Here is a 13,742-nt window from a genome sequence, read left to right on the forward strand (position 1 = left end):
ACTGTGTCAATGTGGACAAAGGTTTATATTGTCTCTTTCTGGAGGAAGAGCTTTCTTCAGACTCGTGCCCTGATCTGTACAGTTTGGTGCATGGCACTGCAGTGCTGATGATGTAATATTGCACTGCTGAGGATACTGAAGGAATAGGGAACATGAGCAGAATTAGATCATATGCCTCTGTTGACATATTGAGATGACTAAAGCAGTTTTTTGTTCTCTCATGACAGCCAATGTCTATTTAGCTAATGATGTACAGTTTACGTACAACTTGTACAGTGAGATGTACTTTATGTGTCCCTGGATGCTTGAGTGCCATTGTGGGATGGGAATGTGTTTCTGTGTTTGAGATCCTTTTTCCACCCACAGCTCCAAATTCAAGCTTGTGACATAGACTTCATTCATTACCTGTTCTGTTTCTCATCTGGACCATCATAACTCATGGCAATTCGAAGCATTTACCAAATGAAGTAAAAATATTTAATCATTTTTTTTTTCGTTTTTATTTAATGTTCAAGACCACCAAAAAACATTAAAATGTATTTTCCTGGTGAAGCCACAAGTCGCATGACCGCATTATAATTTTCTCAGAGAAACAAACATTTCATTCATTTCAGTTAGCTTAGTTTTTCAGTCCTGAACAATGAGGCCCACACATTGATGTCATAAACAAAAGAATGCAAAATGTATTTGAGCTCAGTACAGAATGTGCTATTTATGGCATAAAAATGTTTGTTCATGTAAATATGGCATAATATAAAAACAATTAAAACAAAAACCTAGTAGCAAAATTACCGCTGGATCTGTTTATTCAAAAATAAAGCATTTGTCACTTGACAGCAAGTCCTCTGTCAAGTTGCATTCAGTAAAAGAAATGACACATCTCAAGCTGGTCAGATTTAAAGGATGTTATTATGAGAGAGAGAGAGAGAGAGAGAGAGAGAGAGAGAGAGAATGTACCAGTGAGAGAGGAGGGGGAGGAACATCATTCATGGTCAATGGGCAGTGTAGTCACATGGATTAAGACAATGAAGAGTAATGAAGAGGTATACATTTCAGACAACAACTGCTGAGATATTATACAGTTTTTTTTTATTTTGGAGTGGAAATCAGCTTTTGGATTACAGTAAAATGATGTCCAGAAGAAGGACAAAAACTGCAGGTCATATATAAAAGGTAACCAAATCCAGATGTGTTAGTTATAGAAAAATATGTTGTTTTCCGTAATTGTGTAATTGTAAATTATATTTAACATCAAATGTTCAGTAGCATTTTGATTTCTTTTAGCATGGTGAAATGACCTGCTGACACAAATAGAGAAGAATTTGTGCATCCTGGATCCTACAGTACTTCTGGTGAGTCAGTTTCTGTGAATGTTTACTGCAAATGCCAGTTTTCGAAGATCTTTAGGATCTTTGATCAAACAAAAATATAAAGAGTTTGATTCCAAAATGAGATAATGTTTTTATTGCGTTTTATTGTGTTAGTTATCTGTATTTGTTTGAGATATTATGGCTCGAATCAAAACAAACCAACTGCAGCTTGATTGATATTAATTGGAATGCACAATAAAACACTGAGTTATCTCATTTGGAACCAAACTTTTCATATGAAACAATTTTATACGCAACACATTTTTTAAGAAATATATGTAAATGTATTTATTAAAGTCTTTTCACAGTAAAAAGTAAAAAAGGCTATTTAAGAAACAGAATTTCACCTTTCTGGGCAGTGGCGGAGCTAGAGTATTATATATGGGGTGGCCAGGGGTGGCCAAGGCTACTAAAGGGGGTCCACAGACCATGACAAAAAATGTGTAACCCTGACTTGATGTCGAATTATCATAAATAAATCCTAGGATCGCTGATTAGAGGTGCAAGTGATAATTTACTTCTCATAGTTCTTCATGTGTCGCAAATGTGACAAATGTAGCCTATACAAAACAATTGCGCAATGTATTGAGATTAGTGTAATACTAAATGTATGTAGATGAAATAGATTATAAAATGTAAATGATGAAAATGTTGGAAACATAGTTTAACCCTGATACCGTTTAATTTAAACAGAAAAAAAGCAGCACCGGGTGTCTATAAACTAAGGTGGATCAGAGCAGCATGTCAAATGTTATAAATATAAAACTTATACTCATTCCAGGACTGCAGGATGAGAACAAAATCATTGATGCTGATTATTGCCCATGATGTTGTTATCTTGTTTTGATTATAACTTTCAGAAATTAGAATACATGAAAACGTTTTACACGCTACTAAACAAGCTGAGAAGTGTTAACGAAAGATTGTATTCTTTCATCAAAGTGCACAAGGATTCCCTAAGGAACATGAAAATCCAAAACGGTCCTGTTATTCAAACAGGAGACACTAAAACAATCAAAGAACATTCAACATCACTAAAACACTCAATGGCTTCAGGTTATACGTGACAGAGTATGAATACTCAACATGATAAATCTCTTTTTCCGTCGTATCTGAACGCATTATGTTGGGAACCGATCTCTGTTCTCTAATTAATTATCTATTAATGGAGCCTAACGTTAACTTACACAGTGAAAAGTGGTTTAGGAGTCCTTAACCCAAGGCTACAGAGTGAAACTTATGTAAAATATGATGCTTCCTTCTTGTGTAACGTTATTTCAAAAGTTGCTAAGAAAGTTTAAAGAAATATGGGATCCCTCCCAACTCTGTGTTTATATTTATCTATATTTAAGGCTAGAAAACGCTGAGAAAACGTTTACATTACGCAACTAAGGTGTTACATTAGAAAGTAGGTATATAAAACTATTATGGTATGGTTCAACAAAAGAGTCTGACATGAAAAGGCTGGCAAGCATCCACATTTCAATATTCATTTGTTTCAGGTTCTTTTCTATCTTTTGTCAGTCTAAATTAATCTAAGATTTTGTGCTGTACAATCATTCGCACATATTTTCCCCATTCTAAACAGAGTAAAGATAGCGATATATAAAAAACAATACGCCAATAAATGTGTTCGTGATTCTTTGTTCTTCATTTGAACTATTTACACCACTGACGAAGTTGTGCGTATATAAAGCTTATGGGCACGAGAATCAAAAAGCATAAAGTTCATGCAGAACTGCCCAGATTGATCGGCGTATGGACATTCAAATACAGCGAGATTTCACACGAAGACTGGTTTGTGCAGTGTCTCATGTATGTAATAACTAATGGTCCGATTGCGCAGTGGGTCCACACTGCGTATTTAAGCTAATTTGGGGTAATTTCCACATTGCCCATTGTTGCTATTGGTGTACACAGGATCTAAGAAATGGTAGCCTATATATATTAAGCAATAGAGAATGTGAAGCTACGTCACGCTGTTTTATATGTTGCGCCATCTTGGTACGATATTTCCTAATGCGTTCAATACAGTGTTTAGATTTTTTGGAAATATAACTATGTTAGGTCAGTGTTGCTGTGTTAAAAACCGCAATAGCTTTAAGCCCATGGGTCTTTTACTTTCGATTTCTCCATATATCAAACAAAACAAGTAACTGTATATATAAAAACAACAATAGCAGTGGCGTATGATCCTCCTTGCCACTGCAACATCCAACATATGGCGTGACGTCAGCTTCAAATTTTCTATACCACAGATGCTGTCCATAACAGAGATGATGGCCTGGAAATGTTGGATGGTTCCAGTTTTTCTAACTATTCTACAGCAGACATGGATTTTAGCTATGGAAATACCACCTGATGGTGAGACACAACGTTGTGTAATATTTACTGTACATGCCATAACTTTCATACACTGTCCTTTCAGTTTTCTTAAACGTTGTTTTTAAATCTCTAACCCACAGTCAGACAGCCTCCAATGATCATTAAACAAAGTGTTCGAGACTATATTGCAGATCCAGTTGACCCTATAATAGTGGAGTGTGAGGCAACAGGCAACCCTCCTCCAGTGTAAGTAGCTGACACTTTACCCATGTGTGTGTATGATATGTGTGTGCAGAATTCATTTAAGATTACCTTGGACAGTTGTCTAGATGAAGCTCTCACAGAATAACACAAAAAGAATATAACCTCCGTTCTTCAGTTTCACATGGACACGTGATGGGGTCTACCTGAACGTAGCGCGGGATCCCCAGGTCAGCATGAGAAGACGTTCTGGCACGCTGGAGATTTTCTTCTGGGGTCGTCCAGCAGACTACGAGGGCGTGTATCAGTGCACTGCAACAAATGAGTTTGGCTCTGCTTTGTCCAGTCACATCCATCTGCGTGTCTCCAGTAAGAATTTACACTGCAACTATTATAGTGTACCGCAGGGATGACCCTTTTTGTAGGCCAGCTCGGAAGTCAGCGCCGCACTGGTTCCCATAGACTTTAGTAAGATCGCAAAAGATAAACTCTGTGATTAGATTTATGATGTTAACATGTTTTTCAAGATAATCTCTACAGATGAACACAACATGTGTTACTTTTGAAGCCTAAATGCTATAGCCAGGAGTAAATAGCTAACATGGTATAAACAGACTACACTACAACATCACCACCACCAAACAACTTTATGTGAAACATGTTCCCTTGCAAGAAATTAGTTCGTAAATGAATCCCCATCCAGGTTTTTAAAGATTTGTGCCCATGTTCCATAAATTGTGAGCTTCATGTGCGCGATGACGTCTAACGTCCCCGCCGAAGGATGTAGTGGCTTTAAGCAACTTGTTAACAACCACCGTTTCACAAGCGCATATAGTGCTAAAATGGTAACTCGCTTCAAAGGTTTGCATACAAAACTACATAATCTCTGCTGTACTATGTTTTAATGTGAGACTGTGGCCATCCTGTGAACAGAGGCCCGCACATGGCTAAAGGAATATCTGGAGCCAGTCTCGGTGGTGGTTGGACTTCCTCTTATCCTACCGTGCAATCCACCTGAAGGTCCTCCAAAACCAGACACCTTCTGGCTGAACAGCAGTGAGTATTTTGATTAGTCATGGGTTAGTGAAGCTTCACTGGTCATTTGCTGGCCCAGGCCTGTCATTGACAGTCCAAAAACCCAGCTGTCCAAAACATCCAGGTGGATTTTCTATGTTTTTTCTAAAAGCTTTATGTAGTGATTTGTAAAGGTACAACTGTACCTTTTCGTCCAAAGCTATGACACCAATCCGTCAGGATCGCAGAGTGTCCAAGGCAGAGAATGGAGATCTGTACTTCTCCAGTATCGTAGCAGAAGATGCTAATACGAACTACGTCTGTGTTGCACGTTTCCCCTTCACGAACACCATCCAGCAGAAACCACCGCTCATCCTACAGGTGCTCACAGGTCGGTTAGCTATATTTTGATTCAGCTGAAATATAAGCCTCTGTTGGCCTAATTATTTTCCTTTTGTCTATGGTTGTGTGTGTTCAGTTGCGGAAGAACCACGATTAAACCCATCTAACAGTCTAATACAGTGGTGAGTTAGGACTCTTATTACTGAATGACTTTTTGGAAACACTCAACAAGCTGCCACTAAACTACTAATCCATTGCTTTTACAGTTTGTGAGTGTTATTCATTTCTTCAGTTTCTCGTGTGACTGTTGTTTTACTGTATGTCGGTGTAGCTCGCATGGCGGCCCACACAGCACCCAAGTTTTTGAAACCCAAAGGGACTATGAGCACAACAATTGCAATGCTGGGGGAAGAACTAATTTTGGAGTGTTTCGCTGCTGGAGTGTGAGTTTTAGAAACAGTTTGATGAAAAACCTTAAATATATATTAAAATGCATGATGTCAGAGCTTTTGAAACTCAACCATTTACATTAATATTCCAGAAAACAGAAACAAATATTTATCTTATATTGCAGTCCGACTCCCACCATTAAATGGACTAAGAATTGGGAGGAGCTGTCCATAGCAGGGAAGAAGTTGGAGAATTTCAACAAAACGCTCAGAATAAAGAAGATCGATATGGATGATGGAGGAGACTATATCTGCACCGCTTCCAACAGAATGGGCAGTCTGGACCACGTCATCACTGTCAGGGTCAAATGTAGAATACGCCGTTACTTTCGCACTGTTATTCAGTGTGTAAATAATGGTTGCTGCTATTCTACAAAATGTGGAAAGCTAAATATTCTTTCCTTCGTCTGCAGCGGTTCCGTTTTGGTTGGAAAAACCTGAGAGTCTTGTGTTATCTCGTGATGACAGTGGCAGTATAGTTTGTAGAGCCGATGGTATCCCTCGACCTCAGATACAGTGGATGGTTAATGGAGGGCCTATCAATGGTGAGAAAGACAACAGTTTCATGAGCAACCAGGTGCACGGCAAAGCTCTTTAACACACCCTTTGATTCTTTGTTTTTACTTAAGAGGCCCCCAGGAGTCCCGGCAGACAGGTCTCAGGAGATACTTTGACGTTCCTCTCTGTGGTTCCTGATAGCGCTGCTGTGTTCCAGTGCAACGCTTCTAACCCGTATGGTTACATCATGGCCAATGCTTTTTTGGCTGTGATGGGTAAGAGCTATTAAATAAAGAACTATTAAATTAATCTACACAGTATATACTGAATATAAGACGGGCCAAACTAGTGTATTTACGCAACTGACTGTTGTGTGTAGATATGAAACCACGTCTGTTGGGACCCAGAAATGAACATGTTAAATCAACAGAAGGCAATCACACTCATTTAGGCTGCCCGTATTTTGGCTCTCCTAAGCCTGAGCTACGATGGTAACTATTACTCTTGTATTTCATAAATGTTTTTGTATTACACAATACAAAATATTTTCAATTTAAAGGTGCAGATGACTGAACTCCCTTCTCTGTTTTTGTATAGGTCAAAGGGTGGAATAGGTGCGTTAGGAGGAGGTAATTATAGAGTTCTTCCAAATGGTACACTGGAGATCAGAAACACAAGGATACAAGACCAGGGAACCTATGTGTGCATTGCGAGCAATGTCATTGGACGAGATGAGAAAGAGGTTCAACTAGAGGTCAAAGGTAAGTCTCTGGAGCTCATCCTTCTTTTTAAATGTCAGCCATACATGTAGATGTTGGTGTCTTTTATTCTATAAAGGGAAAGTTTTACGTTTGTTTTTAATTTTGTTTAATCAAATATGCAAAGCTACTACAAAATAGGTTTGAATTTAAAAATAAGACAAAATAAGTTTGCATATAGACGTTTAAGGAGCAACAACATAAACAAACATTATGTGGCCCAAACTGAAGGTTCAGTAGACCAATAACTGTTACTAAATTGCTGATTTAAAACCAAACACAGACCAGAAAATAACAGTCTATATATTAGGATAGTTGCACAAGATGGCGCTGGTGAGCTTTTGCGATGGAAGGGTCATCAAACTAATTTCCGGTCATATAACACTATTGAATTGTTTTGGCTCAACGATATGCTCAGCAATGTAAAGAGGATCTTAAATTACTTTTTTAATCTAAAAAAACACCCATATTTGCCAGCAAAAAAACTCCTTTTCCCACACATTGTTACACGACCAGAAATGTGTCTTACGACCCTGGTGTCCCAAAAGCACACGGGGTACCATCTTGTGCAACTAGCACATTTGAGATTTTTCTATATCGCATATTATATATTTAATTATATAAACCTGTTTTTTGTAGAGCCCATCAAAATAATTCGTTCCCCACACAATACTGAAGTCATAAGAGGAAGTCTCGCTCGCTTCGACTGCAAAATAAATTTTGACGAGACTCTGGAGATAACCGTTACTTGGCTTAAGGACAAAAAGTTCTTGATCTTAGGAAGGAGGTAAACACAACTCTCATCTCTGCTGTTAAACCTTTGCTACTGTCCTGGCTAAGTTGTCATTAGTGCTATATTGAATATGTGTGTTGTAGAATGACAAAAGATGAAGATTCTCTGAGTATTGCTGATGTGAACAGAAGGGATGAAGGGGTGTACACCTGCAAAGTCAAAAGTGAACTGGAGGTGGTCACTGGCTCTGCCAAACTTATCGTGATGGGTACAAGCACATACACTCGCATCTTGTGTACATGTTCGCTGTGCATATATTTCTAAAAATACATATGTATTTGTGTGTATATCATTTTGCTTTCAGACCGTCCAGACCCCCCCACTGATTTGGAGATCTCTGACCCAACAGAGAGGAGCGTTAGACTTACCTGGGTACCAGGACTGAGCAACCACAGTCCTATAAAAGGTACACATTTCACAGATTCACCTAAATCAATTATTCAGAAAGAAATCATTATTATAATCATGTTATTTTGAATGCACTTTTTTGTAGAATACTTGGTTCAGTATACAGAAGATCTCCTTGCTGACTATTGGCTGATCCCAAGTGGCTGGCAGAACCTGACCAGTTACCCTGACAACATGAACTCTGTTGTTTTACAACTAACACCGTTTGTGGAATACCGCTTCCGGGTCATCGCTATAAATGGCATCGGCCCCAGTAAACCCAGCTGGGCATCTGTGTACTACCAGACCGGTGGAGCAGGTATAATATATAACGGATCTATAATGTAATAGTACACATACTATGCAAGTTTGTGTAAACTGTGCATTACAGACGTTATATTATTAAATTTATTTATTTAAATTAAATAATATTTATAGTAATAATACACATTTTTCTTCATGTGTTTAATACATTTTTTATTAAAATAAATGTATTTTTGTATCCCTTTAGTGCCTGATGCCATCCCACGAAACATTAAAGGACTGGGCAGTGGTGTGTTCAGAAATAACATGGAAATAAGCTGGGAGGTGATGGATAGATGATTCACAGATCCAATAATTTAAAGATCTCACCAGCTTTACTTAATATGTTTGCAATATTTAAGGACAGGCTGCTTAACCCATATTCATTACAAACTGTCTGAAGTTCATCATTCTTCTTTAAGTTTATCAGATTAGTTCATTCCTTCTGTTTTTTCTTAAAGTTTGTATTCCTTAACATGCATTCTGTGATTTAAACTAACTGTGATGTTTTCGTCCCGTTCAAAGCCACTGGAGTACAGAGAATGGAATGGTCCGAAACTGGGCTACATGGTTTGGTGGAGACGGCGGGATTCCAGGGAGGAGTGGAAGAACTACACAACATATTGGTGGTGTAGCCACATCATCTATGACACGGACACCTTCACGCCCTATGAGATTAAAGTTCAGGCCATCAACTTCTTTGGCTATGGCCCAGAATCCCCTACCTTCATTGGCTACTCCGGGGAGGACCGTAAGTTTCATCTTATATATATGCTTTCAAAACACTTTCTCATGTCGATGGTCAGACTCACACTATTGCTTGAGCGTGGGTGTGTCTGGCTGGAATACAGACTTACGAAAGAAAGAAAGAAAGAAATGATGGTCAGTGTTTTTCCAAACTTGCACTTTTTTAAAGGCCCTGTTGCAGCTCCATCTGATCTAAGGGTGGAAGACATAGAGACCACAAAGTTGACAGTCCATTGGGAACCAGTGGCACGAGCTGACGTCATGGGTGATATAAAAGAGTACAAGGTTCGACTTTTATAACAATGTCATTTTATGTAATTGAAAAACGACCAATATAGGTACTGTAAGTAAGCTGAAACTTGTCCGTAAATAATGTAAGCCACTGAAGGAGCTGCATTTGATTTCCAAGGTGTACTATTGGAGAGAAAGCAGCCGTCTGCCCTGGCACACTGTGAGCAGAAGAATTAAAACCAAGAGTTTTAAAGCTAATGGACCTCGCCTTTCTGGAACATTGAGTGGTTTGGTTCCTTATAGTAACTACAGGATGTATATGGTAGTGGCTAATAACCGCTATGAGGGGCCACCAAGCAACACTATTGAATTTGAGACACCTGAAGGAGGTATTAACACATAGAAAATGTTGACAAAATTGACAAATTATATAGGTGTGGCTGAACAAATGTTTTTACTTTCTGCTGCAGTGCCATCAATTCCCAGATCATTCAGAATCATGCACAGGCACTATGACATTATTTACCTAGACTGGGAAGAACCTGCAGAACCCAACGGGATCCTGACCGGATATATTCTCAAATACCAGACCCGTAAGTGTTGCACATATGCACGGCTTAACCGAGCAATTTCCCCCGCAGAATTGTTTTCACACAAATGAACATTCTTGTGTACTCTCTGAAAAAGACTGTGATGAGATTTTTTTTTTAGTGAACGTCACCCTTAGGGACAAAATCCAGGTGGAAGACATTCCTCCAAACATCACCTACTTCTCTCTCCGTCGATTCGATCGATACACGCGATACAAGTTTTCACTGGCAGCACAAACGGAGGTTGGAGTCGGGGAGGCGTTCACTGAAGAATCGCCACATTTTACGACTGAGGGTAAGAGTTAACGTTCACACTGTAAGATCAAATGGGAGATGATTTTTAGCTCTTAAACCCGTCTGTGTCCGAGAGCAGAACATACTCGGGATCAAGTGGACATTGTAACACAGGGCTGGTTCATTGGCTTGATGTGTGCCGTTGCTCTGCTGGTTCTCATCATGCTTATAGTGTTTTTCATCAAGAGAAGCCGCGGAGGAAAATACCCAGGTGCAGTATACATTATATTATAGTATAGCTTTAATAAAGCCATCAGTTAGACTGATGGTATTATTATGAAGGACACTTAAATGTTCTTTTTTTGTGTGTTTAAAGTGCGGGACAAAAAGGATTTTGCATTGGAGCCAATGGATGAGAATGGAACGTTTGACTACAGGTAACTGCTTTGTAAAAATACTAAGTCAAACCACAGGACGGAGGTTTATTTTATAAAATTAAACGTATACTCATATTTACACAGTCTAAAAATAAATCTTGTCATTTACATCATAATTATCATATTAGCACAGGATGATTTGGAGTATGCACTGTACGCCACTATAATTTTCTTTCTTTCTGCTTTCCAATTCATCCATTTATTCATCATCATTCACACACCATCTCTTTCATTTTTTACTCCTTACTCCGTGTGTTTTGCGATTGGACCACTGAAGGTCTCTTGAGAGGTATGATACATGTCATACATAACACATGTTAAATTAAATTGTATGTTTGTTTGCCTTCAATACGTTACATTTTAACTGTAAGGGATATTCTAGTCTTTTACGATCAAGCTTATTTGGTAAGATTATATTGGATAAGATGCTTTGTCTGCTGCTTTGTCCAGTCATCTTTTGACTTTGATCCTCTACTGCAGGATTACACGAGTGTCCACCCTGCACTTCACAAGACGGTATTTATTTCACAAAAACTCATCATTTTATTCCTTTATGTTAAAGGAATAGTTCACCCAAAAATGAAAATTCTGTCATCATTTATTCATCATTTCATAAATGTCTTTGTTCTGAGAAAGATATTTGGAAGAATGCTTGTAACCAAACAGTTCTAGACCACCATTGACTTCCATATAATTGCTTTATACATGTCTTTGTTCTGTTGAAGGCGGGAAAGCAAAATGTTCCGGGGCACTTTTGACTAAAATAGTAATTTTACTATGTGAGTCAACCATGGCCAAAAACTGTTTGGTTACAAGCATTCTTCCAAATATCTTTCTCTGAGTTCATCAGAACAAAGAAATGTATACAGACTTGGAGGGCGAGTAAATGATGACAGAATTTTTATTATTGTATGAACCGTCCCTTTAAAACCGGTTTAAACCTGCAATTTATGAAATGAGTTGATGCTGTGTTTGTTTTGCTAAACTGATAAAAGCAAGGTTGTGGGTTCAATACACATAATGTGTGATATATGTGCTTTTATATTCATATCAATCAGAGAGGAGGAACTCCGTCAGGGGCGCGGTGCAGTAGAGCACATTGACAGAAGGACAAACAGTGATGACAGTCTGATGGAGTATGGAGAGGGGGATGAGATCGAGTTCAATGAGGACGGCTCTTTTATTGGAGAGTACACAGGCGTCAGCAAGAGGAACATCGACAGAAGCCCGTACCATGACAGCTCTGAGCCCACCTCTCCTGTGGCTATCTACTCTTTTGCTTAGAGCTAATGTTTTAAAAACACCCCGATATACAGATTGAGTTGAGCTCAAAATACAGAACTGAGAGTAACCATGCATCATGTTACCTGTCGGACAGGCTGGAAATTATGTATAGACGCATTTGAAAGATATTTGGGCATTAAGCTGAGTTCATTTTTCTGGGGGTTCACAAGCACCAATCAGATTTGTCACAAATCATTTTGAGGGGAAGCCAGATAAGGATGTCCTGATGAGTTTATCATGTTGATAAGATGACAGAAGTGTGGCTGAACAAACTCAAAATAACATTCAGGGTCGATTCACAGAGGTTTACTCAACACATATATCTGAAGACATAAGTAACTTCCACAATGCTTTGTTACATAAGCAGTGTTTAATATCACATAGAGTTGTTACTAATGCTTGTTTATTTTTATTGTTACAAAATGTCATGTTAATTTCGTGTGAAAATGTTAGAATACAAAATACAGTATAACCTTGGGCTGCTGATTGTTACACTAATCTGATGTGTACAACATTCATTGTATCTTTATCTATCATACTGTGTAGGTGTTTTAGTGCTTCAGTCATTAAAATGCATAAACTGAATCAATGACGTGTCATAACTATATTAAAGGAGTACGAATAAAAATCACTATGGAAAGTGAATGGGGGCAAATTCTGAAGTGAACTACTCCTTTAAGTGGCCCTACACATCTTGTGCTAAGTCATTTTTGCTGAACACTGGAGTGAGGATCCAAATGGAAGCAGTTGTTATATAAAATCAGGGGAAAAGAAGGCAGAGAACACGGCACAACGGACAACATTACAATACCGGACAACTGACAAGAAAACACTGGCGTTTATGCTGCCTTCACATGCTCTCGGAAATTGGATTATTCCCATTTATGATGTCATGATTCCGAGCTAGTTTCAGGTGCTTTGTAGTCGGAAAGAATGGAGGACGCCAGATTCATGCTTGTGTGTGTCTTGGGAAAAGGTTATATGGTAATAGTTTTCAACCGTACCTATACTCAACATGGTGGATGGGAGAAAGATGTCTGCTGTGACAGATAACATGTATTCGATTTTGCGCAACAGCTTAATTGCCTTGTCTTTTCATTAAATTAGTACATATTTACATATATGGATAACCATTTGAAGCATACTGTATGTTTTATACACTGGGAAAATAGCATGTACTTCACCAATATTCCAGAATAGTCAGCAAGCTGACTAGTAAACCTATACGGTAGAATGAACTGTTAGTACCATATAACATTTTCCCTACACACGCAAGCCTGAATCTGGCGTCCTTGATTCTTTCAGACAGCAAAGCACCTGGGCCCGTGTTCTTAAAGCTTCTAAGAATCCTCTAAGAAAGCTCTTAATTTAGCTTAAAAACTTCTACGTAGGAGTCTAGGCTTAAAAACGATCTGAGAGCACAAACATTTATCTTAGTGAGGAGGCGGGGCTGACCCCTTTGCTATGTATGACACAGTGATTAGTTGGTTGAGCAAAAAAGAAAAAAAAGAGAGCTTTTAAGTATAGGGTCATTAGTTTTAAATTGCACATGTATTTCTTCCTGTTTATCATACTCACGCACACATACACACTTTTATTCTTCTTCTTCGTCCGCTTATCCGGTGTCAGGTCGCGGGGGGAGCAGCTCCAGCAGGGGGCCCCAAACTTCCCTTTCCCGAGCCACCTTAACCAGCTTCGACTGGGGGATCCCGAGGCCTATTGTGCCCTTATGTCCTGTTGTCTGCAGTCCCGCCTCGGCTCCTGTCTCCTGGTTTCGGA

The 13,742-nt window shown here is 38.8% G+C and overlaps 1 protein-coding gene across 1 annotated transcript; it reads left to right on the top strand.

Moving 5' to 3' along the window:
* Positions 1-925: 925 nt before the first annotated feature.
* nfascb (neurofascin homolog (chicken) b) lies at positions 926-11,963 on the top strand (the record flags this gene model as incomplete). Its single annotated transcript, XM_079478282.1, is given in 26 exon segments — positions 926-1,173; positions 1,285-1,352; positions 3,629-3,734; positions 3,836-3,941; positions 4,075-4,265; positions 4,830-4,952; positions 5,131-5,301; positions 5,584-5,695; positions 5,827-6,011; positions 6,115-6,246; positions 6,331-6,474; positions 6,579-6,690; positions 6,797-6,960; positions 7,597-7,744; positions 7,834-8,011; positions 8,015-8,156; positions 8,244-8,456; positions 8,649-8,725; positions 8,966-9,191; positions 9,357-9,472; positions 9,597-9,807; positions 9,889-10,011; positions 10,130-10,303; positions 10,382-10,513; positions 10,619-10,679; positions 11,738-11,963. Coding segments are annotated over 24 exon segments (3,573 nt in total). The 5' UTR covers positions 926-1,173; positions 1,285-1,352.
* Between the last annotated feature and the right edge of the window lie 1,779 nt (positions 11,964-13,742).

This window comes from Barbatula barbatula, assembly GCF_947034865.1.
Source record: "Barbatula barbatula genome assembly, chromosome: 17".
NCBI classification, from domain to species: Eukaryota; Metazoa; Chordata; class Actinopteri; order Cypriniformes; family Nemacheilidae; genus Barbatula; species Barbatula barbatula.